This window comes from Pongo pygmaeus, chromosome 11 (assembly GCF_028885625.2).
Source record: "Pongo pygmaeus isolate AG05252 chromosome 11, NHGRI_mPonPyg2-v2.0_pri, whole genome shotgun sequence".
In the NCBI taxonomy this organism is placed as follows: Eukaryota; Metazoa; Chordata; class Mammalia; order Primates; family Hominidae; genus Pongo; species Pongo pygmaeus.
The window spans coordinates 34137954-34164306 of NC_072384.2; the positions used below are offsets into that span (position 1 = coordinate 34137954).

General features: G+C 41.4%; 1 protein-coding gene across 7 annotated transcripts in view; it reads left to right on the plus strand.

Moving 5' to 3' along the window:
- Window positions 1–26353, plus strand: part of ACMSD (aminocarboxymuconate semialdehyde decarboxylase) — a 63602-nt gene that overhangs the window by 12837 nt on the left and 24412 nt on the right. For 6 of the 7 annotated variants that reach the window (XM_054477830.1, XM_054477831.1, XM_063647395.1 and 3 more), the window contains 5 exons: window positions 7804–7900; window positions 11942–12178; window positions 16131–16224; window positions 19531–19626; window positions 21037–21209. In XM_054477830.1, the coding sequence (XP_054333805.1) occupies window positions 7826–7900; window positions 11942–12178; window positions 16131–16224; window positions 19531–19626; window positions 21037–21209 (675 nt within the window). In that variant the 5' untranslated portion in view covers window positions 7804–7825. Of the gene's footprint in view, window positions 1–7803; window positions 7901–10512; window positions 10563–11941; window positions 12179–16130; window positions 16225–19530; window positions 19627–21036; window positions 21210–26353 lie in introns of all 7 variants that reach the window. The other variant, XM_054477829.1, reaches the window with a different exon arrangement.

Below are 26353 nucleotides of genomic sequence, written 5' to 3' on the forward strand. Positions count from 1 at the left end.
AGGAGTCTCACTCTGTCGCCCAGGCTGGAGTGCAATGGTGTGATCTCGACTCACTGCACCTCCGCCTACCAGGTTCAAGCAGTTCTCCTGCCTCAGGCTCCTGAGTAGCTGGGACTACAGGCGCCTGGCACCATACCCGGCTAATTTTTGTATTTTTAGTAGAGACGGGGTTTCACCATGTTGGCCAGAATGGTCTCAAACTCCTAACCTCGGGTTATCCACCCGCCTTGGCCTCCCAAAGTGCTGTGATTACAGGTGTGAGCCACCATGCCTGGCCCACAATCCCTTTTCTCCACAGCCTCACCAGTCATCTGTTATTTTCTGACTTTTTAATAATGGCCATTCTGATTGGTGAGATGGTATCTCATTGTGGTTTTGATTTGCATTTCTCTGATGATCAGTGATGTGGAGCATTTATTCATGTTTGTTGGTCATTTGTATATCTTCTCAAAATTAATTCCTATTAACAGTTTGGTGGGTATTTTTCCAGACCTTCTCCTATGGTTTTACTTAAATAGGAATGCACCTTTGGAAATGACAGAGTATTATTAGCATGTTATACATATGGTTTTTAAAGCTAGATAAATCGGGTTCCAAATAGAAAACAAATGGCACACTTAGACTACTTTGAAAAGAGTTCATGAAGAGACTATTTATAAAGGTATAAACATGAGGAAGTAATAGAGGCAGGCAGGGGTTAGTTACATCATGCAAGGCCTCACAGGCCAGGTTAAGGAGTCTGGATTTCACCTTCAGGGAAACGGGAATCCATTCAAGAGTTTTAAGTGGGGCAGTGGCAAGATCTGACATGGGGATTTGTAAGTTTACTCTGACCACTTTGTGGAGACTAGGTTGAAAGGGAGTCAGAATGGAAGCAGGGAGATGGGGCTGGAGGCTAAGCAATCTAAGCAATCATTCAGGGAGAGAGGATGAGGGTGTGGAACAATGAGCAGTGGAGGTGGAGAGAAGTGGACCAGCCATTGTAGGCAATATTCTGGAGAGAGAATCAATGGTATTAGGAAATGGATTGGATGGTGGCCTATCAGGCAGAGGGAAGCAAAAAAATGATGTAGTCTCCGGGCAATAAGTAAAGTAACGTAGGCTTGAAGGATAGAAGCCGCCAACCCAGGAGGAAAAGTAGGCCAGGGATCGAGAAGAAAAACAGGCTGAGCAAATCGAGTTTGGGTTGGTTGAAGTAGGGCCTCCCGGGGGAGCTGTCCTTCAGAATCTGGGAATGTGGGAGCTGCACTGACTACAGAGGTTGCTTCCTGATGACAAGGTCTGGGCCATTTCTGCCAACTCTGCACCTCAAGCCCAACCAGCATGGCAGCTGGTGTGGTCTGGAGGGATTGCTCGAGCGGGCACTAGGGGGATGGGGAGGAGAATGGAAATCTGATGGTGAAAGACTGAGTTTAAAAATACATTTCTGGCTTGGCATGGTGCCTCACGCCTAATCCCAGCACTTTGGGAGGCTGAGGAGGGCAGATTACTTGAGGTCAGGAGTTCGAGACCAGCCTAGCCATCATGGTGAAACCCCGTCTCTACTAAAAATACAAAAATTAGCTGGGTGTGGTGGCATGCGCCTGTAATCCCAGCAACTCAGGAGGCTGAGGTGGGAGAATCACTTGAACCCAGGAGGCAGAGATTGCAGTGAGCGGAGATCGCACCACTGCACTCCAGCCTGGGCAACAGAGCAAGACTCCATCTCAATTTAAAAAAAAAAAAAGGAAAGACAAGAAAATACATTTCTGATGATACATGCAGTATCAGATATTTGAAATACCAGCCATATTTGGGCTTGTTTGGGGATAGTATTAGAATTAGAACTTAAAGGTCAGAAGTTCACAGGTTAGGTTCCCTAGGAATCAGACTCCAAGATGAAGTTCTGGCTTTAAAAATATAAGAGGTGTATTTAAAGTGTGTTATCTGGATAGTAATAGTTGCATGGAGGAATTCTTTTTTAAAAAAAAAAACTTGATTTTCTTTTGAGAGTTTAGGAAAAAATGGGATTGGGCTCTGGTTGTCTAAATTAAAGCAGCTTGCTCCCATTACTTGGTTATTAGTTTAGTTTAAGATCTTGGTTAATGCTGAGGTCAATGTTAAAAAACAGGACCCAAGAAATCCCTGTTTCCTCCTCCAGCAGCAAGTGCTGACAGGCACATCCACAGCCTTGCCTGAATGTAAAGCAACAGAGATCAGGGATTGATTCCTTACAATGGCTGTCAGCTCTCAAAATTCCCGCTGAAAAAAAAAAAAACAATGAGAACTGGGGGCTTATTATAGGGGCACAGCTGCTCTGCAGTGATTTTTACTCAGAAAGAGTTCTACCGACTTGCTACCGTTCATTTCTCCTACCATGGATCTAGCATGAAGGATGTGAAAAAGCGAAGTTTGGTAAGTCTGCTTCTCCTGCCATGTAATGAGAGGCACTCCCGGCCCCTAAAAGATCAAACTCTTTAGGAAATTATAGTAATTAACTTTAGCCTACTACATAGACACCAATCACCAAATATTAGCCTTGTGAGATGGAAAATGGCTTCATAAACTGCGGCTCTATACCAACTAAGCATATGGCCTTGGACAAGTCGCTGCGCCTCGTGGACTTATTGGTAAAATGCAAGGGCTGAACTAAATAATCTATCACAGCTTTAAGATACTCTGCTTTGTTTGAAATCGAAACTTACTCAGGCATCTCCCACCGAAACCCAATTTCCTCCCTTGTAGTTGATAATACATGGTAAAATCTGGCTGTTATTTATTGAGCGTGCTCTCTGGCCTGGTGCTAAATTCTTTACATTCTATGATTGAATCTTCTTTATCACTCAGTGTTCTTAATTGCAAACAACAGAATTCACTCTAGTTAGTTTAATTAGAAAAACAGCTCCCAGAGTTCCTGTGAGGGCCAGAGATGAAGCTGTGAGGGCTGTGCTAACATGATCAATGCCCACATTCACCTGGTGAACTGCTTCAGCAAGGATGCAAGTGTTGCCACTCCCAGTCATGGACAGGATGCTCATGCTAATGCTGCCGAGGCTCGAGACTAGAAGCTTTGCCTCTGCTGCTCTAGTCATGTTCAACATCTTAGACAACACCCCTGTCTACAGGTGGACTCGCATAGTCCCTACTTCCTCACATTGCTCACTTTCAGGTCAAAGTTATATGCACAGGTGGGTGCATATAATTGGCAAAGCCCAGAGCACATGCTAGTGCCCCGTTACAAGGGAAACTGGGAAAGCATATTTTGGATTCTACCTCAAGAAAGCAGAATTTGTAATTGTGAACATTTCTTCACACATAGGATGTGTTCCAAAGATGTTGGATGGCCACAAGCATGACAAGTATAATGATCCACATTTTACAGACAGAAAAAGTGAGGCTTAAACTCAGAGGGCCCGTAACTTCACTAGTCAGCACTGCTAGTAAGTAATTTAATGAGATTTAAACCCAGAGCTGTCTGAATGCAAAGACTGTGCTCTTTGGCACTCTGCTATACTGGGTATTTTATAGTGATTAAGCTTTCCCAGCAAGGAGCAAAAATAAATAAAACCTCCAATTTGCCAAATCAAAGTTTCTCAACTTTTTTTTTCCATCATCACCCCTCTCTTCTCCCTTCTTCACCAAATGAAAAGACATGTGTTCCTATATCCTATTTGTGCAATCATTATCAGTCAGGACTCTTGGTTGCAGGCAACAGAAACCAACAATCATTAGTGTAAGAAGAAAAGAAATTTGTTGAAATATTTTAAGCCCCTCAAGAATTACAAAGTATCTGTGGAATTGAGCTCAGAAAACTTGTAGAAACTCAGGGAATTCCCATGATTGAAGCCACAGCCAAGGCAACACAACAGGAACAGCCTGGCAAGGAGGCTGCTGCCCCAGCTGGATACTGCCCCCAGCACCACTGCCAAAAGCCACTGTACATGGCCACTGCTGGAATCACTGGCAGAATAAATTCAACTCTTGCTGTGTTTTTGCATCACTTAATGCAAAACCAAGCATTGATTGGCCAAGCTTGGGGCAGGGAGAGCAAGTATTTGGCCTTCTGCAGAAGCAGGCTAGGCCCTGCCTCCACCAAGACTCCTGCAGGAGATTCCCCAACCTAGGAAGTGGTTCAGATGCTGGCATGGTCAATGGAGGATCAGAGCTGAAGCACATCAATCTTGGTGTCCTGATGTCAGAGACCCAGTTCTGCTAGTGTGTGGACACCTGTCACAATTACACAAGTCAACTTGCTCACTGACCTGTTCCCCATCCCTGAGAAATAAAATGTGGATCTGAAGTCTTCCTCATTTATGTGCAAAATGAACAGGCTACAGCACTTAAAGGTGAAAAGCGTCCAGACTTCTTCATGCAGGAGATGGGGAAGGTCTTGTCTATGGAGTAGAAGGATGAAGGCTTGGATGCAACTCATGATCAAGCCAAGAGGAGGAGGAGGAGGGCAGAGGACTCCACCAAGCAGAGCTCTAAGCCTTTGATCATCGCACACCCACTTGGACATTCTATGGGGCCCAAAGGTAACCTTGAGGCCCTGAAGCACCACCAAAGGTGGTGTGCCCTCAAAGCAGAGGAACAGTGTCTAGCCCCTAATTAGTTATACAACATTAATAACAAATACATAATAATTAACACTTATGTGTCAGATACTCCACTAAGCGCTTTATATGGATTATCTTATTTCATGCTGACATGATCCCTTTAATGTAAGTCACATTAATTTTTTAAGGTAAGTCATTATCATCCCTATTTTAAAGATAAACAAACTGAAGCTTGAAGATATTGTTTAACTTGCTCAAGGCCACATAGTAAGTGGCAGAACAAGAATTTGAATTCAGGCAATTTTATTTCCAGGGCCTGCCCTAGTTCTTCCCCTTTTCTTTAGGAATCACAAACTGGAGGCCCAATGTAGATGCCACTGCCATGTCCTGCACAACCATTTAGTTTGGCCCCCTGCTCTGAGTATTAAAAAGTTGTGTATTCCATAATGGCTGTACCAGTTACCAAATAAGAGCATACAAGGGTTCCCTTTTCTCTGCATCCTTATCAACACTTATTATCTTTTGTCTTTTTGATAACAGCCATCCTAACAAGTATGAGATGATATCTCATTTCTCAATGATTAGTGAAGTTGAACATTTTTTCATAGACCTGTTGGCCATTTGTATGTCTATTTTGAGAAATGTCTTTTCAGGTCCTTTGCCCCTTTTTTCACCCAGTTATTTGTTTTATTGCCATTGAGTTCTTTGAGTTCCTTATATAGTTTGGATAGTAACTCCTTATCAGATATATGATTCACAAAATATTTTCTCCTGTTCCATAAACTGTCTCTCTACTCTGTTGATCGTTTCCTTTACTGTGCAAAAGGTTTTTAGTTCCTCCAGCTTTGTTCCGTTTGCTCCAAATTGCTTTGACTATTTGAGATCTTTTGTGGTTTACATGAAATGTATGGTTTTTTTTTTTCTATTTCTGTAAAAATGTCATTGGAATTTTGGGGGCATTTTATTAAATCTATAGATTGTTTTAAGTAGTATGGACATTTAAACAATATCAATTTTTCAATCCACGAACATGGGATGTTTTTCCATTCGTCTGTGTCTTCTTTAATTTTTTCATCAATGTATTATAGTTTTCAGATCTTTCATCTTTTTGGTTAGATTCATTCCTAAGTATTTTTAAATACTATTTTAAATGGGATTGCCTAAGGCTGGGAGCAGTGCCTCAAGCCTGTAATCCCAGCACTTTGGGAGGCTGAGGCCGCTGGATCACGAGGTCAGAAGTTCCAGACCAGCCTGACCAACATGGTGAAACCCCATCTCTACTAAAAACACAAAAATTAGACGGGCGTGGTGGCGCATGTCTGTAATCCCAGCTACTTGGGAGGCCGAGGCAGGAGAATTGCTTGAACCTGGGAGGCGGAGGCTGCAGTGAGCCGAGATCATACCACTGCACTCCACTCCAGTCTGGGCAACAGAACAAGACTCTATCTCGAGAGATAAATAAATAAATAATGAGATTGCCTGATATCTTTTGCAGATTGTTAGTATATAGAAATGCTATGGCATATATCAATTTTGTATTCTGCAACATTACCCAATTTATTAGTTTAACAGTTTTTTGGTGGAATATTTAGGGTTTTCTATATATAAAACCATGTTGTCTGCAAACAGAAACAATTTAACTTCTTTCATTCTGATTTAGGTGACTTTTATTTCTTTTTCTTGCTTCATTGCCCTGGCTAGAACTTCCTTTATGATGTTGAATAGAAGTGGCAAAAGTGAGCCCCCTTGTCATGTTCCTGATCTTAGAGAAAAATTTTCAACTTTTCATCATTTTCACCATTGAGTATGATGTTAGCTGTGGGATTGCCATACATAGACTTTATTGTGTTGATCAACAATAAAGTTCATGTGTGGCAATCCCACAGCTTTATTCCTTCTATACCTAATTTATTGAGGTTTTCTTAAGTCATAAAAGGATGTAGAAATTTGTCTGTATCTATTGATATGATCATATGTTTTCCTGAGAAAAAGTAAAAATAGAACTACTATATGATCCAGCAATTCTGCTTCTGGTTATATATGCAGAGGAAATGAAACCACTATGTTGAAGAAGTATCTGCATTCCCATGTTCAATGTAGCATCATTCAAAATAGCCAAGATATGGAATCAATCTAAGTATCCATCAGTGGATGAATGGATAAAGAAAATGTGGCATATATACATAATGGAATACTATTCAGCCTTTATAAAAAGGAAATTCTATCATTTACAACAACATGAATAACACTGAAGGACATTATGTTAAGTGAAATAAGCCAGAAATAAAAAGACAAATACTGCACTTACATGTGGAATCTAAAAAAGTCTAACTCACAGAAGCATCAAGCAAAATGGTGGTTACCACAGGCTGAATGGGTGGGGAGAGATTGAGAAGGTCAGAGGATATGAAATTTCAGTTAGACAGGAGGAATAAGTTCATATCTATTGCACAATATGGTGACTATAGTTAATAAAAATGTATTGTATACTTGAAAATTGCTAAAAGAATAGATTTTAAGTGTCATCACCTCAAAGAAAATAAGTATGTGAAGTAATGGACATTTTAATTAGCTTGATTTGGCCATTCCACAATGCACACATATATCAAAAGATAATGTTGTACAGCATAAATATATGCAATTTTTATTTGTAATTTAAAATGTATAAAAATTATTGCAGTGTACCCAGGCAAGCATGATGCCTGATAGAAGAAGTAGCTCAGTACCAAATTTTGTGCATGCTACCAGACTGACTTCTTTGCCCACCTCCTCCCACCAGTGTTGACACTAGTGGGCCCTGCTCTGTTTGACAAATCATATACTCCCCAGGATTTATCCATACATTGCTTCTCTATAAAATGAGAGGGTTGGACTAGATGGTCTATCTCAAAGGTTCTTTTCAATTCTAAATGTTATATAACTACTTTTCCAGACGCTGGGCCATCCTCTTTTATCTAGTAGCCAGGGGTTCAGATCAGCAAGGTGATCAGCCATTCTCAGTCTTGCAGCCCAGAGAAACATAACCTCAACCTTGCTATCTCTGTGTCCAGCCATTGACACCCACAGAGCACACCCCTTCAACTCCAGGCCAAAGAAAAGCATGAGGAAAGAAAGCTGATTTTTGTTAAATTACTGATTTCTACTTCCACAAGGATTAAGTAAAAATGTTTTCAAATATTAGGGAAGAAATAGGTTCTAAAGCACATGAGGAAAGATTAGTCCAAGTGGTCTTAGGTTGCATTTTAGTAATATGGGTTTTCTGCCCCAGGGAGAAGCAAAGTTGTTGAAAGATGGGAAAGTCTTCAGAGTGGTGCGAGAGAATTGCTGGGATCCAGAAGTTCGTATTAGAGAAATGGACCAAAAAGGTACGATGAGAAATGCTACCAATGTTAGCATCTGATGTAAAAGCAATGTCTGCCCTTAAAGTTTGCTGACAACATTATGTGATGGTAACTTCTGACCCCCTTTTCTCTGCCAGGACAGGCAGTTCCAGCTTCACTGTGGGAGGGACAGGGCCTTCCACTACAATGCTTTTAGAGTGTGGATTCAAAATGTTTCATATGAGTTATACTCTGTTTTAAAATAGAATGCTATATCATGAAAAAGATAAAAATGGCATTTTATTATTTTTAAAAATTAGTTCAAATGTATAGTATTTACTTATTATAAAAATCAATTAAAATAGTAAAAATTGGAAATCACAAAACTAAGAATGACAATTGCCTGCTTAGTAAGACTTAAGATCCAATTTCTTTCTGTAGTTTGTCTCGGTGCATCACACACAGAACGTTCCCACTGACACATCGGGGTTGGAAATGGAAGCAGTTAAAAATAGTTAATTGTGTAATCTCAGAATACACTACAATAAAATCAATCCAGAAATTTGAAAGAAGAGAATTAGGAAGTGTTCGTTTCAAAGCTGAATTGCTAAAAAGCTCTAAGAACATCTTGCACTTTTTACCTTATATCTAAAAATCAAACAAGTCCTCACAATTTAAAAGAATTTCAGAAAAGGCACAGTAACACTTTGGGAGGCCGAGGCGGGTGGATCACCTGAGGTCAGGAGTTTGAGACCAGCCTGGCCAACATGGCAAAAGCCTATTTCTACTAAACATACAAAAATTAGCCAGGCATGCTGGCGCGTGCCTGTAATCCCAGATGCTCAGGAGACAAAGGCACAAGAATCGCTTGAACCCGGGAGGCGGAGTTTGCAGTGAGCTGACATCGCGCCACCACACTCCAGCCTGGGCAACAAAGTGAGACTCTGTCTCAAAACAAAACAAAATGAAATTTCCAAGTCTATCGAAAGTATGACATGATGGCCACATTATGCTTCACCCGTGACTGCCTGGTTGACTGTGCTACCTGAGGAGAACACGCTCCAAGAAAATGCCTGAGCCTTCCAGACACATGTAGGCTGTGTCCATGGGCTGTGATGGGGAACTGACCACTACTGACATTGTCAGAACTAAGTGTTTACATTGGTGGAAGATTTCAACCAGAAAAGAAACAATTCAAACACACAAATAAAAGAGCAGTTTAGCACTACCACCTTCCTAATCAAAGACAAATTATAAGAAGTTCAAATATACAAAGAGATGGCAGGAGACATTTTATTCCAAGGTCTGCAAAAAAGGAGTCAAACTGTCAGCCTAAAGTGAGTAGGTGGTCTCCAGCATGTTGGAATTTGTTGTAGATACCTTTGTCCAGGTTTTGCTTTATATATTTTTTAACAATTAACAATAGAGCCAGGTGTGGTAGTTCATGCCTATAATCCCAGCATGTTAGGAGGCCACGTCAGGAGGATCACTTGAGCCCAGGAGTTCAAGATCAGTCTGGGAAACACAGTGAGACCCTGTCTCCACAAAAAAAAAAAAAAAAAAAAAATTATCTAGGCATGGTGGCATGTACCGGTGATCCCAGCTACTCAGGAGACTGAGGTGGGAGGATCACCTGAGCCCAGGAGTTTGAGGCTGCAGTGAGCTGTGATTGCACCACTACACTCCAGCCTAGTGGTGGAGCAAGACCCTATCTCTAAAAAAATTCTTTTTAATTAAAAATATATTTAAATGGCATTTAAATTGAACTTTGCAGAAAACCTGCAGCACCTCTGTAGAGTACTCCACAGAATATAGCATATATCCCTCTGTTCTAAAAGTATATTGGAGTGGGAGGAGAGCTGGAGAAAGAACATGCTTCCCTGATCTACAGCAAAGAGCAAGGTTTTGTAGTAAATGTGAAGCTGCAGCAAGGACCTGCCTTTTCAAGGAGAAAACTAGTGAGCATGAGACTTGAATGACTGGTATCAGAAACCACTACTTATGGCTGCACAGTAAACGAAGTGTGTGTGTCATCTTTGGTTTTTGTTGTGTGTTTCATTCCTTGGCTGTCCTTGAGAGAACAGTCATGACCAACCCTCACTGAGTATTTATTTTGTGCCAGGCACTATTCTAAGAACTTAACATGTATTAACTCATTTAATCCCTACAACAACCCTAGGAAGTAGGCCCTCTTGAAGACAAAAGATTCTTGGCATCCTGGATGCTGCAGTCAAACTCAGGGTCCCATTCTGGGTATTTCAGACCATGGGACGCCTTCTAGGATCACTTAGGAGCTGAATTAAAGGGGCAGGGAAGGTGGTTGAGAGACATGCTCTGTTGTGCATAACCTAAGATGGAAAGCCTGAAAAAGTCTTGCTTAAATAAGATTTCACAGGAAGGAGGGCAGAAATAACTCTTCGGAAATGGGGTCAGTTAGTTTTCCTTGAATGATCTCATTTGTGTCCAATCTTTACTTACTTCCCTAGAATCTGGGGCTGGGGGCTGAGGGGGGTCCAGGGAGGGGACTGAGAGGGACGCAGGGAGGGAGAGCAGGAGGAGTTTAGGGTGGAGGCTTGCTGCCGCTTGGCCTTGGGAAAGGAAGGAGTGCCCAGCCTATTCTTCTCACCAGCTTTGCCCTTCTTTGTGTCCATGTCTAGGAGTAACAGTGCAAGCCCTTTCCACAGTTCCTGTCATGTTTAGCTACTGGGTGAGTGTGAAACCTCAAGCCATCTCCTTGGTGTTGAAGGTTCGTGTTGAGCTCCCAAAAAGTGAACAGATGCCTCAAGTCTGGACACCAGTACCACTAACTGCCCCCAACAACTGTCCTCCCCTTTAGAGATCAGCAGGATCCCCTCTCAGGCCTATCTTCCTAGCCGTGTCTTTGCTCCAGTACGGTAGCCAGTAGTCACATGTTGCTATGTGACTTGCATTATAGTTTCACTGTACAGTGGTACTAGATCAGCCTTAATCTCCACCAGAACTCACCTGTCTGGTGACTCATTCCTGCAATGCCTTGCCGGGGAACTGACAAGCTAATATCTTCTGAGACGAGAATGATTTTGAGGTAGGAATAATAATCATGACCTAATATATCACCTCTCCAAGGGAAAAACACAATTCAGAAGGGGAATCCTGAGGTGGGATGCCCTTTCCCAAGTGAATAAATCTCAAGCACTAAAAGTTTCAGGCATGATTTCCAGCCTGTGGAGGAAAATTTTTGTACGTAGCCGGGAATGTGCTAAGTCCCTGCTCACCCAAGCAGATACTCACTCTCGTGATTTAAGGAGCACTGGAAATATCACCTGTTCATACATACTTCCGTGATCTGTGTTCATAAATCCAGTATTAGTAAGTGACTCAGTCTTTGCCTGTTCCTGCAATTGCATTCACTACTTAAAAGTGCCCTGAGACCTCAAAATGCCTGAATTTATCAGATTGGCTACCACTCTGATTAGACAACTGAGGCTGCAGGAGAGGATCAGATTCCTGGCAGTGGGCAGTGGGGTGACAGAAGAAAGTAAACAGTGAAGAAGGGAGCATTAGGAAAACCAACAGCAAACTTCATCTGCCTCAGCATTTTGCCAAGGACAGCCCTGAATGTCACAGCCAACAAGAAGGACAGAGAGGAGGACAGGCAGGGTCAGGACAAGTCAGTGAGCCAGCCTGGCCGCCCTCAATGGGGCATGACAAGGAGGTGCCTTGATGGTGGCCTGGGGCCCTTGGCCAGGCCCGACCTCCTGGGAGGTAGGGGGTGCATTAAGATCTTTCTGCAGTTGGCGGTGGCCCGTGCTCATTCCATCTCTAGTGTTGGGATACCAGGCCCAGCAATTGTGTTCTTCCCTTCTGATTCTGGCCTCAAGTTTTCCAATGAATCAGCAATATACCTGCAGTTTTCTTTGCTTTACAAAGATTGGCTTCTCAGTCTTCTGTGGCCAGCGCCTTTCCCAATCTGTGCCTATGTTTTCTGATGTGCTAAAGCCACTGAAAATGACAAATATTATAGCCACAAGGAGGCACTGTTCAGAGTGAATGTCTAAAAGAAGTAGGTTTTCAACAATGCGGTTTTCCCTTTCCTGTCTCCACCAGGCCAAACCTGAGGACACTTTAAACCTGTGCCAGCTTTTAAACAACGACCTTGCCACCACCGTTGCGAGCTACCCCAGGAGGTTTGTGGGTCTGGGGACGTTGCCCATGCAGGACCCTGAGCTGGCGGTCAAGGAGATGGAGCGCTGTGTGAAAGAGCTGGGCTTTCCCGGGGTCCAAATTGGCACCCACGTCAACGAGTGGGACCTGAACGCGCAGGAGCTCTTTCCTGTCTATGAGGTAAGTAGCGGGGCTGCTCAGCCAACGCCAGCCGCCCAGTGCCTGGGCCGGGGGCACCGCTGGGTGCTGGCAGAGAGGAGGTGAGGCGTCACCCCACTGGGAGGGGAGAGCGGTGTCCACGACTTGTTTGATGTAGGTAGAAGGTATGGAAATAGCCCCCGCAAAGGAGTGGGCCATTCCAAAGAGGAACTGGTGGAAGGGTTCCTAGGCCAGCACTGAGTTAACACAGTGAAATCTCTTTTCCTTCCATCCCCCTTGCCCTCCTTCTAATCTTTCATTTGGAAGACAAAATACCCTCTTTACAGCCACTGTGCAAAAGAATCGTGTTAATGACATATATACATATATATATACATATTTCGGCCAGGCACAGCAGCTCACATCTGTAATCCCAGCACTTCGGGAGGCCCAGGTGGGCGGATCACTTGAGGCCAGGAGTTCGAGGCGAGCCTGACCAACATAGCAAAACCCCATCTCTACTAAAAATACAAAAAAATTAGCCAGGCGTAGTGCCACACCCCTGTAATCCCAGCTACTTGGGAGGCTGAGGCATGAGAATATCTTCAACCCAGGAGACAGAGGTTGCAGTGAGCCAAGATTGTGCCACTGCACTCTAGTCTGGGTAAGAGAGCAAGACTCCATCTCAAAAAAAAAAAAAAATCTGCTTTGGAAAAAAAATACTAAACATTTTTCAAAATTATGAAATAATTTGGAAGAAATCGTGGAAAATACAGAAAAGTATAAAGATGATAACAAACATTGCCCATAATCCAGCCTCCCAAAGATAAGTAGCCACTGTTACCATACATAGTTACTTTTTTGATATACATATATCTATATTTTAATGAACCTGAAATTCTGTTACACCTGTGATTTTGTATGCTAATTAAAAATTTCCAACATAAGTGAAAATTCTTTTAATGCATGATTTTTAAATAACTGCAGAATATTCCAATATATGGCTATGTTTTGATTTATTTAACCAATCTGTAATTAAGATATTTTTTAAGTCATATATTTTGAAAATGTACTTTAAAATACCTAATAAAAAATAATACCATGAAAATGTTAACATTTGATGAAACTAGGTGGTGGGTATAGGGATGCTCATTGTGTTATTGTTTATACTTTCTATACTTAAAATATTTCATGGTAAAATGTATGTTCAAAAATTCAGTGCCATTCATTTCTGAAATATCCAACTTCAAGTGTCCATAATTCCACAGTCACCTCCATCAGTCTTCTTCCTCGTCCACTTTCAACTCTTTCTATAACCAAACCTTCTCATCTCAGTACCAGGATTCATGATGTATAATTCTTTATTCAATTGCATTTTTTAATGTTTTATTTCCCTCCTAGAATTATAATAATATTGCTTTCTATTATTTTCATTATAAATGCAAAATCTTTAATAATGACTTAAATAGATGTTTGTGGACTCACCAGGCACTGTGACTACTCATCATTTACTCATTTAGTATTTACTGAGGTCTAACTACAGGCAAAAAATTTTCCATGTTTGTATCTATGGCGACTGCCCACCAGTCAGGAGATTGCCTGTTAAGTTGCCTTCTAATGACTTGAAAGATTTAATGTTCCTCAATATACTGAACTCCCTGAAGCTTACTGGCTGCAGTGGTTTAGCTGATGCAGTGAATGTTTTCTAGAAACTTTAATGAGCTTTGAAAGAGGATTTATTTACTTATGCATCCAAGTTGTTTCAGCACAGTGTGATCGAGACTTCAGCTGCAAGTCATTTTAGCATTCATTGGATTTGGGTTTATGAATTACTAAGGGGCTTAGGAAGCAACAGCAGCCGGTTGAGGTCCACATGGATATTTTCATTTGTGTGACTAGCTCGACCCATCAATCATTCTAACTGGGCTGTTTTGAGGACATCCAGTCTCTGAGGGGATTCAGGAGCACATCCTGTCCCCAGGTGACTCACGATGTCCTGGGGGTGGCAGCATATTTGTTTGGTTAGCAAGGTTTGCCTGCCTCTCTGCTCTCTAGTTTGCGTCAATAATGTGCTGAAATGAATTATCATGAGCCAGGTTGGCTTTGTCATTTCAAGGTGATCCTGGTACTCCAAAGGTCTAACTGTCCCCTTTATCTCCTAGACCTCCCTTTTTAGTGAGTAAACCCAATCATACATGCTCAGGTCAGTTTTCAGTTGCAAAAACAACTTCGTTACTGGTATAAGGCAGACAGAATGGTAGTGCCAACTGCCCAGCTCCACCATCTATCAGCCACAAGGCCTGAGTAAGTTAGCTTCTATCTGCCTTAGTTTTCTTCTCCATAAAATGAGGGTAGTTAAAGTGTGCATCTCACAAAAAATTAAACTAGTTAATAATTATAAAATTCTTATAACAGCTTGGGCACATAATAAGTTCTCAGTCAATGTTAATTATAATTGTGAGAGTATAACTTCTTCTTCTATTCTCTACAAACCCCACATATAGAAGGAGATCAACAATATGTTAATTTGAATTGAACAGAAATGAGGGTGGGAGGAGGGTGAGGATCAAAAATCTACCTATTGGGTACAATGGTTATTACCTGGGTGATAAAATAATCTGTATGCCAAGCCCCTGTGACATGCAATTTACCTATATAACAAACCTGCACATGTACCCTTAACATAAAAGTTAACAAAAAATAAAAAGGAAAAATTTTAAAAAGAAAAGAACCACCAGAGGCACATAGAATAAACTTGTATCCAAATGAGGAGTCAAATCCCACTGAGATACCATGACCATGCACTTTTGCCAAACCCAAACCATCCCCAGAAGTCAATATTTTCTTTCCAACCAGCATCTATTATCAGAAACCAATTAGCTTCTCTCTCTTTAAAAGGCTTATATCTCTTCTGCTCACCAGGACCTGTTGAATTAAAAGTCCTTTCTTCAACTTACCCTTTTCCTGACACTTCCAGAATCCCTTGTTGTCCCAGAATTGGTTTTCCATTTTAAAAATGCTTATGTACACAAGTCACATTGCATCAGCCTGGTTAGCACAAACATTTATGTATGAGGGTAGGATGAATCACTCCAGAACCTCAATATATGTGGTGAGGAATTATTCTAAGGGAAATCTCTTCTGAATCTTGACAAGCACTAATATTCAATGCCTGTTGAGGAGACTTCTTTTAATTAAACTTTTTGTTGAATAAAGGTGATTCCACCCAGATGGTATTTCCATTTCTCAGAAGGCCCTGGAGCATGCCCATGACATTCATATCAGTGCCTGTCTGGCTAAGGCATTGACCTCTTCCATTTCTGAGGTCATCTCACTCACAGCCGACTGTTTAGAGACTCATCTGGGCTTCTGGGGATGGGTGAATGCCTGTAGACCCCAGGGATTCCACCCAGTGCTGGGCTCTGAGTAGCCAGGTGGCTTGGGTCAGGCCAGCCAGCCCCAGCCCAGTACTGAGCCTCTGGCTCTAGCACATCACTTCCTCACTTTCCACAAACTCTGGTTTCCAAGTGGGGAAAAGGAGGGGGCACTCTCGCCCTGACTCCAAGGATACAATCTCAGCAGCCCTTCTAAAAGAGTAGACCAAGTAGGAGCCAGAAGGAGCCAAATGTAGGGGAAATTTTCCCCTACATTTCAGCTGTGGGTTTAGTCCTTGAGCATTTTGCTGTCAGCCAAAATATTTGAACGATGGATATTTCCTGACGCTTGTTTTACCAGATGATTTATTAAGTTCATCAACCTCAATGGTAAATCTACCAACCCCCTTTGTTAATTCTAAGTGTCCCTTTTATTTTCCAAGCAGGAGAAGTTTGTCAATATCTCTTCTATATAGATCATAAAACAACCTTGAAACCATTTTAGTTTATTTATGCAGACCAATATAGACTCAAAGAAAAGCAGTTTCCCCAAAACAGTACCTGGTATCTGCTCATTCATCAAAGTAACCCTCTCTCTCTCTCTCATTGCTTCTTTGAAGGCAGCCGAAAGGCTGAAGTGTTCCCTGTTCGTGCATCCCTGGGACATGCAGATGGATGGACGAATGGCCAAATACTGGCTCCCTTGGCTCGTAGGTTTGTGTCTGTGTGGGGTCTGGAACAGAGGACCAACTCTTGGGTTTTTCCAATCATCTATGGAAACCTATTATGTCAAATAGGGAAAGTATGAATAATTAACAGGATTATGAGTAATAGCAGCTATCACTTACTGAGCTCTTACTTGGATTAGTGCTATATATATATATATATATATATATATATATATATATATATATATAACCTCATTTAATTTTAAACATATCCAATACCATCATAAATAAATCATATATTTAATCTATGAGTTTGACATTATAATGATCATCTTACAGATGGAGAAACTGAGGCTTGGAATTTTTAGGTAAGTTGTCCAAGTCACACAGGTAATACATGAAAATGTAATTTACACAGATATATCTGACTCCAAAGCCAGTCTTGCTACACAGACTCTCAAAGAGGCTTCAAAAGATGTAACCATACCTGTCTAGTAAATTTTTTGGATGATGATAATAGCATCAGCTCATACAAATGAGAACCCTAGAATTGAAGGTAGAAGGTCAACTTCCACCACTCAAAGATCTGAAATCTTATATAAAAGATGACCCAGGCTTGCAATTTGCCTGTTATCTGCTCCTCTCTTCTGCCCTTTGCCTCCTGCACTATCCATAGTTCCACGAAAGGGTAGAGGAGAAAGCTGCATTTGCTGTATCCAATCTCTCATTATCAGTTGTGATAAGAAGAGATAGAGAACAGATGTAAAATTCTGGAGCTATAGGTGAAAAATACAGCTCATCTACAAACCCAATGAAAACTTGGTCCCCAAATGAAAAGTGCTGGATTTTTTTTGTTTTCTTTTTTTTGAGACAAGGTCTCACTCTGTCGCTCAGACTGGAGTACAGTGATGCAATCTCAGCTCACTGCAAACTCCGCCTCCCAGGTTCAAACAATTCTCCTGCCTTAGCCTCCCAAATAGCTGGGATTACAGGGGTACAACGCCACGTCCAGCTAATCTTTGTGTTTTCAGTAGAAACAGGGTTTCACCATGTTGGCCAGGCTGCTCTCAAATTCTTGGCCTCAAGTGATCCACCCACCTCAGCCTCCCAAAGTGCTGGGATTACAGGTGTGAGCCACTGCCCCCGGCCTGGATTTTCTTTAAGGGGACCATTGTTCTTTCTCTCCTCAGCCCAACTAGTACAATTAGTAATTATTAAGAAATCAAAATGGCAATCACCATGAAGAATTAAATGGGGCAATATATTGAAGTCAAAAACCGGAATTTTAGTTTCAACTTAGTCTCTATTTCACTGTATTGCCTGTAGTAAATCACTTTACCTCCATGGGCCGCAGTCCCTCATCCGTAAAATGAGAATGCTGGTCTGGATTCCTCCAAAGGCCTCTTTCTGCTGATGTTTTATATATTCCTGTGATTGCTGTTGGAAACCAAATTATTTAGTAAGGAGGCTTCCTACTCATCCTCTACCAAATTCTTGGGCAATAATTAATAGGATGAGATAACCCAAGATGCCCAGTGCCATCAAGCTTCAAAGAAAAATGTCACCCTTATTCACAAAACTTTGGTAAGTCCCACAAGCTTATTTATTTATTTATTCATTTATTTATTTAGAGACCAAGTCTCACTCTGTTGCCCAGGCTGGAGTGCAGTGGTGTGATCTCACCTCACTGCAACCTCTGCCTCCCGGGTTCAAGTGATTCTCCTGCCTCAGCCTCCCAAGTAGCTTGGATTACAAGTGCACGCCACCACGCACAGCTAATTTTTATATTTTTAGTAGAGATGGGGTTTCGCCATGTTGGCCAGGCTGTTCTCAAACTCCTGACCTCAAGTGATCTACCCACCTTGGCCTCCCAAAGTGCTGGGATTACAGGAGTGAACCACCACACCCAGCCATAAACTTATTTATATTGCAACAGGAGAGCATCTGCATATAGAGTCATTTCATCATCCATTTATGCAACACAAATACATTGATTCCTTCTAGCATGCAGGCCCTGTCCGAGGCACTGAGGATACAGACATGAACAAAACCTCTGCCTTCATGGAGCTTATATTCTGGTTAGAGGAAAGAGATTATAAACAAGTATATATATAGCACAAGAAAACAGGCTAATTTTGGAATTTTATTATGGATGCAAAGGTGGTCATTAGTGGATTGGAGGATTCCCAGCAGAGAAGCATCATGATCCAATTTACACTATGAATGTAACTCTGACTGCTATATGGAGAATGGATTGTGGGGTTATGGTTCCAGTAATTATGGGAAAGTAGAGTCACAGAACTAGAAGAAAGTGATGCCATCCATCTCTCTGCCTTCAGGAAGCTCTGCCCACAAACTGCTTCCAGATGGGTACAAATCCATCATACTTCCAGAATTCCCAGGCAGCTGGGTGCCAGGGGCATCTCTGCCTGTGAAGCAGTGACCAGCCCCGGGCAGAATGAGCATCCTGTGAGGCCTAGCTCTGCAGCCTACAGAGTCAGGCTTCCCCAGAAGGTGCAGGGTACAGCTGTGGAGCAGTCAGATTTCTGAGTCATGGTCTGAAAAGTAGTCAATGGCAATGTAGCTTGGACTGGCTCCTCAGGGGTGAAGGCATTAGACATGGACCAGCAGCTTCTCCTAGGAACACAAAGCACTTGAAATAATTCATTTCAATCCAGTTATTTTCAACCTCAGCTACAAGAGGCAGCAAAGATTTTGCAGGAATGACCATAATGATAGTTAATATTTAGTGAGCCCTTACTAAATGCCAGGTGCTCTCTGCCAATCCTCAAAACAACTCACTGGCAGGAACTCACCATTTTACAGATGAGGAAATTGAGAGAGAGGCAACTAATATTTTTGTTGAGCACCTCTATTGTGAAGTTCTGTCCAAGAACTTGGCCGACATCATTATTTGCAAGGCTCCACAATAGTCTTGCAAAATGGGCAACATAGACGTCATTTTACAGATGAAATGTGGGCTCAGAGCCATTAGATAACTTGCCAGAGGCCAGGAGGCAGAAAACTGGAGGAGCTAGGGTCCAGCTCGGACTTGGCACACTCCACCTGTCCCACTGCATCCCAAACTGAAGTTGGGGGGAATTAGGGCAAATGCCAAGTCCTCTGGCTCCTCGACCTCTCTAGCCATTAGATGACTCTCCCTTCAAGTGGCAAGTAGGAAGTTTCACGTGGTTCTACTTGCCAAAGTAATGTCCTATAATACAGCCAAACTATGCCAGGGTACAGGGGCCTCAAGTTTCTTTGCACTGACAATTCCCCAGCCACTAACATCACTGAACTTCTTCTTGGTGGGGTGATCATCCCTGAACCTTGTGACTATTTCCTCTTTCAGGAATGCCAGCAGAGACCACCATAGCCATTTGCTCCATGATCATGGGTGGAGTATTTGAGAAGTTTCCTAAACTGAAAGTGTGTTTCGCACATGGCGGTAAGACCCTATCTTTATTAGTCAGCTCAGGCTGTCGTAACAAAATGCCACAGATTGGGTGACTGTAAGAAAACAGAAATTTATTTTCTCACAGTCCTGGAGGCTAGAAGTCCAAGATCAAGGTGCCGGCAGGGTTGGTTTCTAGTGAGGGCTCTCTTCCTAGCTTGCACATGGCCACCTTCCTCACATGGCCTTTGGTTTCTCCTCCTTTTCTTACAAGGACATCAGTACACCAGTCCTGTTGGATTAAGGCCCCACCTTATGACCTCATGTAACCTTAATTACCTCCTTAAAGGTCCTTCCTCCAAGCACAGTCACATTTGGCATTAGGGCTTCAGCATATGAGTTTTGAAGGAATACAATTCAGTTCATAACATCCTTCCAGCCATCATTCTAGTCACATGATGATTTAGGAACCAAATTCTACTTTTATAGGCAAGTTTAGTTTTGTCATTGTTTCTTTTTTTCTGTTTTTTTTATTTAAATCCCTCTAGTTAGATCATGAGCTCTCCAGTCTACAATAGTCCCTACTATTCTTCATTGTTTACAAATAGGCCTATTTCATTCTTTTATATTGTCTGCCTGGTCCCTGTAGGTAGTTGAATTTGTGACCCTTCAACAGACACACACACACACACACACACACACACACATAATCAAACTACACGTTACTCGCTAACATGGCTTTCCTCCTCAACAGCATAGAGAAGACATCTTTCCATGTCAACAAATACAGAGCTTCATCATTTTTTATGGTGTCATGTATGGCCTTATATTTCATGGATATGCCATCATGACTTAGATAGCCCCCGACTGATAGGTTGTCTCAATATTTTGCTATTATAATCACACTATATTTGAAAACTTTGATTACACATCTTTACACACTTGCCTTCACTCTTTTTTTTTTTTTTTGGAGACAGAGTCTCACCCTGTCACACAGGCTGGAGTGCAGTGGTGCGATCTTGGCTCACTGCAACCTCCACCTCCCAGGTTCAAGCGATTCTCCTGTCTCAGCCTCCCGAGTAGCCATGGCTACAGGCATGTGCCAGCACACCTGACTAATTTTTTTGTATTTTTAGTAGAGGTGGGGTTTCACCGTGTTAGCCAGGATGGTCTCTATCTCCAGACCTCATGATCTGCCATCCTTGGCCTCCCAAAGTGCTAGGATTATAGGTGTGAGCCATTGTGCCTGGCCTGTCTTCTCTCTTTAAGACGAATTTCTCAAATCTGAATTTCTAGATGAGTTAATGCCATTTCTTCCATCATCTCCCAGCATTCAGAACACAATAGGTCCTTTGTAATTACTGTTAATCAGCTGGCCTACAGTAACTTCTTGCATATAACATCAAGACTAAAGGAATCCTTTACAATCAACACTAGCCCCTCAGTAATGGGTTTTACTTGCAGGCGGTGCCTTCCCCTTCACAGTGGGAAGAATCTCCCATGGATTCAGCATGCGCCCAGATCTGTGTGCCCAGGACAACCCAATGAACCCGAAGAAATACCTTGGTTCCTTTTACACAGATGCTTTGGTTCATGATCCTCTGTCCCTCAAGCTGTTAACAGATGTCATAGGAAAGGTAAGCCCAGTCTGCTACTTGGACGGCTTATGGGGAGCAAAATGCTGCATCAGCAACCCATTCTCTCTCCTTTTTTGGCCTCTCTCCAAAAAAGGGACGGAAGAAAGGTATTAGATGAAAGGAGAAAGACAGTGAGGTTTGGGATTAGGGTTGCTCACACAGGGGATTCTCTCCAGGGTCTCCCTCCACACAGAGTATATAATACTAAGAAACTATTATATATGCCAGAGAAATCCAAGATCATCTACATGGCTGGGTATTCCCCCAGATCAGCTCCTCTTCCTTAGCGACATCCCTATATACACCCAAAATGACACATGGCAATGTAGTAAGCAGGAAAGGGGCACAAGTTTCAAAGTCAAATTGACCTGGGTTAAAATCCTGGCTCTACCTTTCACTAGTTGGGTAAATTGTGAATGCAACTGTCTTCATCCGCTACATGGAGAAAATTGGAACACTGAAAGGATGGAAAATGCATAGTTGGGAAATTGCATTGGACAGGGAGTCGGGGAAGATGATGAACGGTCTTGTGTACCATGCCCTGAGATTTCTTCCTGGAATAATATGGCTTTTGATTCTCTCATTTAATTAAAACACCAGCATGGTGGTACTTTAAAGCGCACAAGAAAAAGTCTTTCCTCTGATGTAGTCTCCTCGCCAATCTCTCTGTTGGTGGCACATCCACCCTTTAAGTATTCTTTAAAAATGCTAACTCAGCAAGTTCAAGAATTTCTAGGGAAAAGGCCATAGTGAAAAGTCTAAAATATTTTGTATTTCAATTCCATCTTATTACTTACAGATATCTATAGAAGATTTCCACATTTTCCCAAGGGAAAAATCTTTGGGGTTAAAAGTATATAGACATATTTAAAAATTTGCAATGTGGTACTTGAGTTTAGACTCTAAGGTTTAAAAAAATCATGTCTAGCAAAAAGAGGCCCATCATTTGAAAGTTGCAAGTAGTGGCTTATCTCCAGAATGGACACTTTATCTCATATTAATGCTGGCTGTTTCTCTGGCTTGAGAAAATCACCAGAATATAAATATTAAGCATTTTAGCTTGGTAATCAATTATGTGGCTGAGCTGTGTCTCTGAATTGTTTAGCTTTTGTGTCACCCCTGCAGACATGGATGGTTAGCAATTGGTTGTGACTGTTGATTGTTTTTGGTTTGGATGGAGAGTGATGAGAAGGTATGTAAGCAGAAGACTTCACGGGGCAGAAACTGAAAGAGACTTTGTGGGCTCTGGACATTGAGCAATGGAGGAAAGGAAGAGGGAAAATCATGTGGAATTGGGGGGATGGGCTGTTCTTATTACATCCCATCAAGCCTAGTACCTCCTTAGTATTCTTGGAAATTGAAAACACCAGGAGAAAACACCATTGCCAAATCCAAAGCCCATTTTCTAAGGGATACTATCAGCACCTTCAGCGAGCACCCAGTGCAATACACATTGGCCAGGGGACAGGAGCAGAAGAGGAAAAATATGGCAAACGCTTCATGTTAACCAGTGGATGGACTAGTTGGTGAGCACGTGTGAATATATTCCTATTAGGGACCTCCAGAAAAACTCAGCAGGTACTTTACAAACTTCTTGGTGCCGAGATCTTACATTCAAACTGTGAAAGCTTGAGCTATAATAATTTGGGCATCAAAAGCAAATGTGACTTTATTTTATGTGATCTCATAGGCTGGTGAATCCAGGACATAGAAGCAGTATATATTAATAATTTAGGATTCTTTTTAAAATATTAATACTTCTTCATTCTAGTCATATTCACATTAGCAAATTCTCTTTTAAAAATAATCCCCACATCAGAATGGCTAAGGAAAGTCCTAGCTAGACATCTGGGCTAGAGAGCAACCTGGCCAGATTTGAGCAAAAGGACAGAATGCTGTGGAGGGAGGTCTCTAGAAAGAAAATAATGGGGCTGGGCGCGGTGGCTCACGCCTGTAATCCTAGCACTACGGGAGGCCAAGGCAGGCGGATCACTTGAGGTTAGGAGTTCGAGACCGGCCTGGGCAGCATGGTGAAACTCCGTCTCTACCAAAAAATACAAAAAAAATTAGCTGGGCATGATGGCATGCGCCTATAATCCCAGCTACTTGGGAGGCTGAGGCACAAGAATCGCTTGAACCTGGGAGGCGGAGGTTGTAGTGAGCCGAGATCGCACTATTGCACTCCAGCGTGGGTGACAGAGCGAGACCTTGTCTCCAAAAAAAAAAGAAAGAAAATAATGGAACTGATGAATTATTTGATCTGTCTGAGAGTTTGGAAACAATTATTGCCAGACATTTAACAGATCTGTTGATGCATTAAGAACAAATGCAGGATATATATAGAAAATTAAGCAAATGAAAGAAAAGGAAATAATTAACTCCAAGAAAACAAAAAATCTACATGAGGGCAGATAATCACTGTATATTACTTGACTCAGCAGTGAGCAATATTTGTAGTCATAATAGGGTAAATATTAAGTACTGGTTTAAATGAAAATCATAATTCTATTAAGAAAATAGAGTAAGAAAGAAATTCTCAATGACCATAATGGGAAATCAGTAAATACTCTCTAAAGTTAGTAAACTAAGAAACAATAGTATAAGCTTATTATCTGGGAATATAAAGGTAATTATCAAATGATGCATGCTAAAATGGTAAAAGTGGCTGCCTTAGGGGATAAGAGTTGGGAAAGTGAGCCAGGGTTTCACTCTGTTACCCAGGCTGGAGTGCAATGGCATGATCACAGCTCACTGCAACCTCCACCTCCCAAGCTCAAGCCATCCTCCCACCTCAGCCTCCCAAGTAGCTAGGACTACAGGTACACACCACCACACCCAGCTCTTTTTTTTATTTTTTGTAGAGATAGGTTTTGTGATGTTGCCCAGCAGGTCCTGGACTTAAGTAATCTGCCTGCCTCAACCTCCCAAAGTGCTTGGATTACAGGCATGAGTCACCATGCCTGGCCAAAAAAATGTTTTTAAAAAGCAGCTGCTTTTGATAATAAAGATATTTTAGTAATATTTGATTGTTTACATATAAACTTTACTTTGATAAATATAAATTTTAAATAACATCTTAAGAATATACAGATATATGTCATATATAAAAAACCAAAACCATTATTGAGCACCTACTATTTCTAAAACTCTGTGCTATTTGGTCAGAAAGTATTTAAATGGCATAATCTCTTGGCTTCCTTCCACCTCTAAAATTCTTTTGCTTTTAAATTCTTTGCTTTGATTTTTAAAGACGGATAAAAGAATGCAGGTTATAGATTATCAGTCTAACACTGTGAGAAATACAAAAAAAAGGAAAACTATATTGCCTCCCTATATTAACATGATCACAGAAAATACACTTCACTATTTAAGTGGATAGATTTTTGAGAGGTCGGTCATACGCTCATTATGAGTATATCATAATTTTGGCTAGATCCATTGGTAAACTACTGCTGCATAATTACAGTCATGCATCACTTAACAGTGGAGATATGTTCTGAGAAATGCATCATTAGGCAATGTTGTGGTTGTGCGAACATCACAGTGCCCTTACACAAACTTTTATGGTACAGCCTACTACACACCTAAGCTATATGGTATATAGCCTGGTGCTCCTAGGCTACAAACCGGTACATGTTACTGTACTGAATACTGTAGGCAGCTGTAACCCAATGATACATATTTGTGTAGCTAAACATATCTAAACATAAAAAGGGTACAGTAAAAATAAGATGTAAAAGATTAAAAATGTATAGGGCACTTACCATGAATGGAGCTTGCAAGACTGGAAGTTGCTCTGGGTGAGTCAATAAGTGAGTAGTGAGTGAATGTGAAGGCCTAAGATACTGCTTTATATTACTGTAGATTTCATAAACACCCTACACTTAAGCTACACTAAATTTTTTTAAAATTTTCTTTCTTCAGTAATAAATTAACTTTAGCTTACTGTAACTTTTTTACTTTATAAACTTTTAAATTTTTTAAACTTTTTGACTCTTAATAACACTCAGCTTAAAATAAGAACACACTATATAGCTGTACAGAAATAGTTTTTCTTTATATCCTGATAAGCTCTCTTATATTAAAGAGAATTTTTTTTTTGCTTTTTAAACTTTTTTGTTAAAAACTAAGACTCAAGTACACACATTAGCCTAGGCCTACACAGGGTAAGGATCATCGTCACTGTCTTTCACCTCCACATCTTTTCCCACTGGAAGGTCTTCGGGGGCAATAACACACCTGGAGCTGTCATCTCCTATGACAATGCCTTCTCCTGGAATACCTCTTGCAGGACTTGCCTCAGGCTGTTTTACAGTTAATTTTTTTTAATAAGTAGAAGGAACACACTCCAAAATAATGATAAAAAGGATAACATAGTAAATACATAAGCCAGTGACATAGTCATTTATATCATTACCAAGTCTTACATACTGTACATCATTATCTGTGCTATACTTTTTTTTCTTTAAGACGGTCTCACTCTATTACTCAGGCTGGAATGCAGTGGCATGATCTCAGCTCACTGCAGCCTCTGCCTCCTGGGTTCAAGCGATTCTTGTGTTTCAACCTCCCAAGTAGCTGGGATTACAGGAATGCACCACCACACCCAGTGTATTTTTAGTAGAGATGGGTTTCACCATGTTAGCCAGGCTGGTCTCAAACTCCTGACTTCGGGTGATCCACCCACCTTGGCCTCCCTAAGTGCTGGGATTACAGGCATGAGCCACTGCGCCCAGCCTATCTGTGCTATACTTTTAATAGGACTGGAAGAGATAGGTTTGTTTACACCAGCATCACCACAAACACTTGAGTAATGCATTGCACATAATAATAATAGTAATAATGCATCACATTATGATGGCTATAATATCACTAAGCAATAGAAACTTTTCAGCTCTATTATAATCTCATGGGACCACCATCACATACGCAGTCTGTCATTGACCAAAACATCATTATGTGATGCATAACTGTAATTACCCCAAAACTTAGTGGCTTAAGACAAGACACATAAACAATAATAAACATTTATTATCTCTCATGGCCTCTACATGTTAGGAATTTAGAAATAGCTTAACTGACCCAAAATCTCTCAAGAGGTGAGACAGGAAAGGTGTCAGTCAGGGCTGTAGTTATCTAAAAGC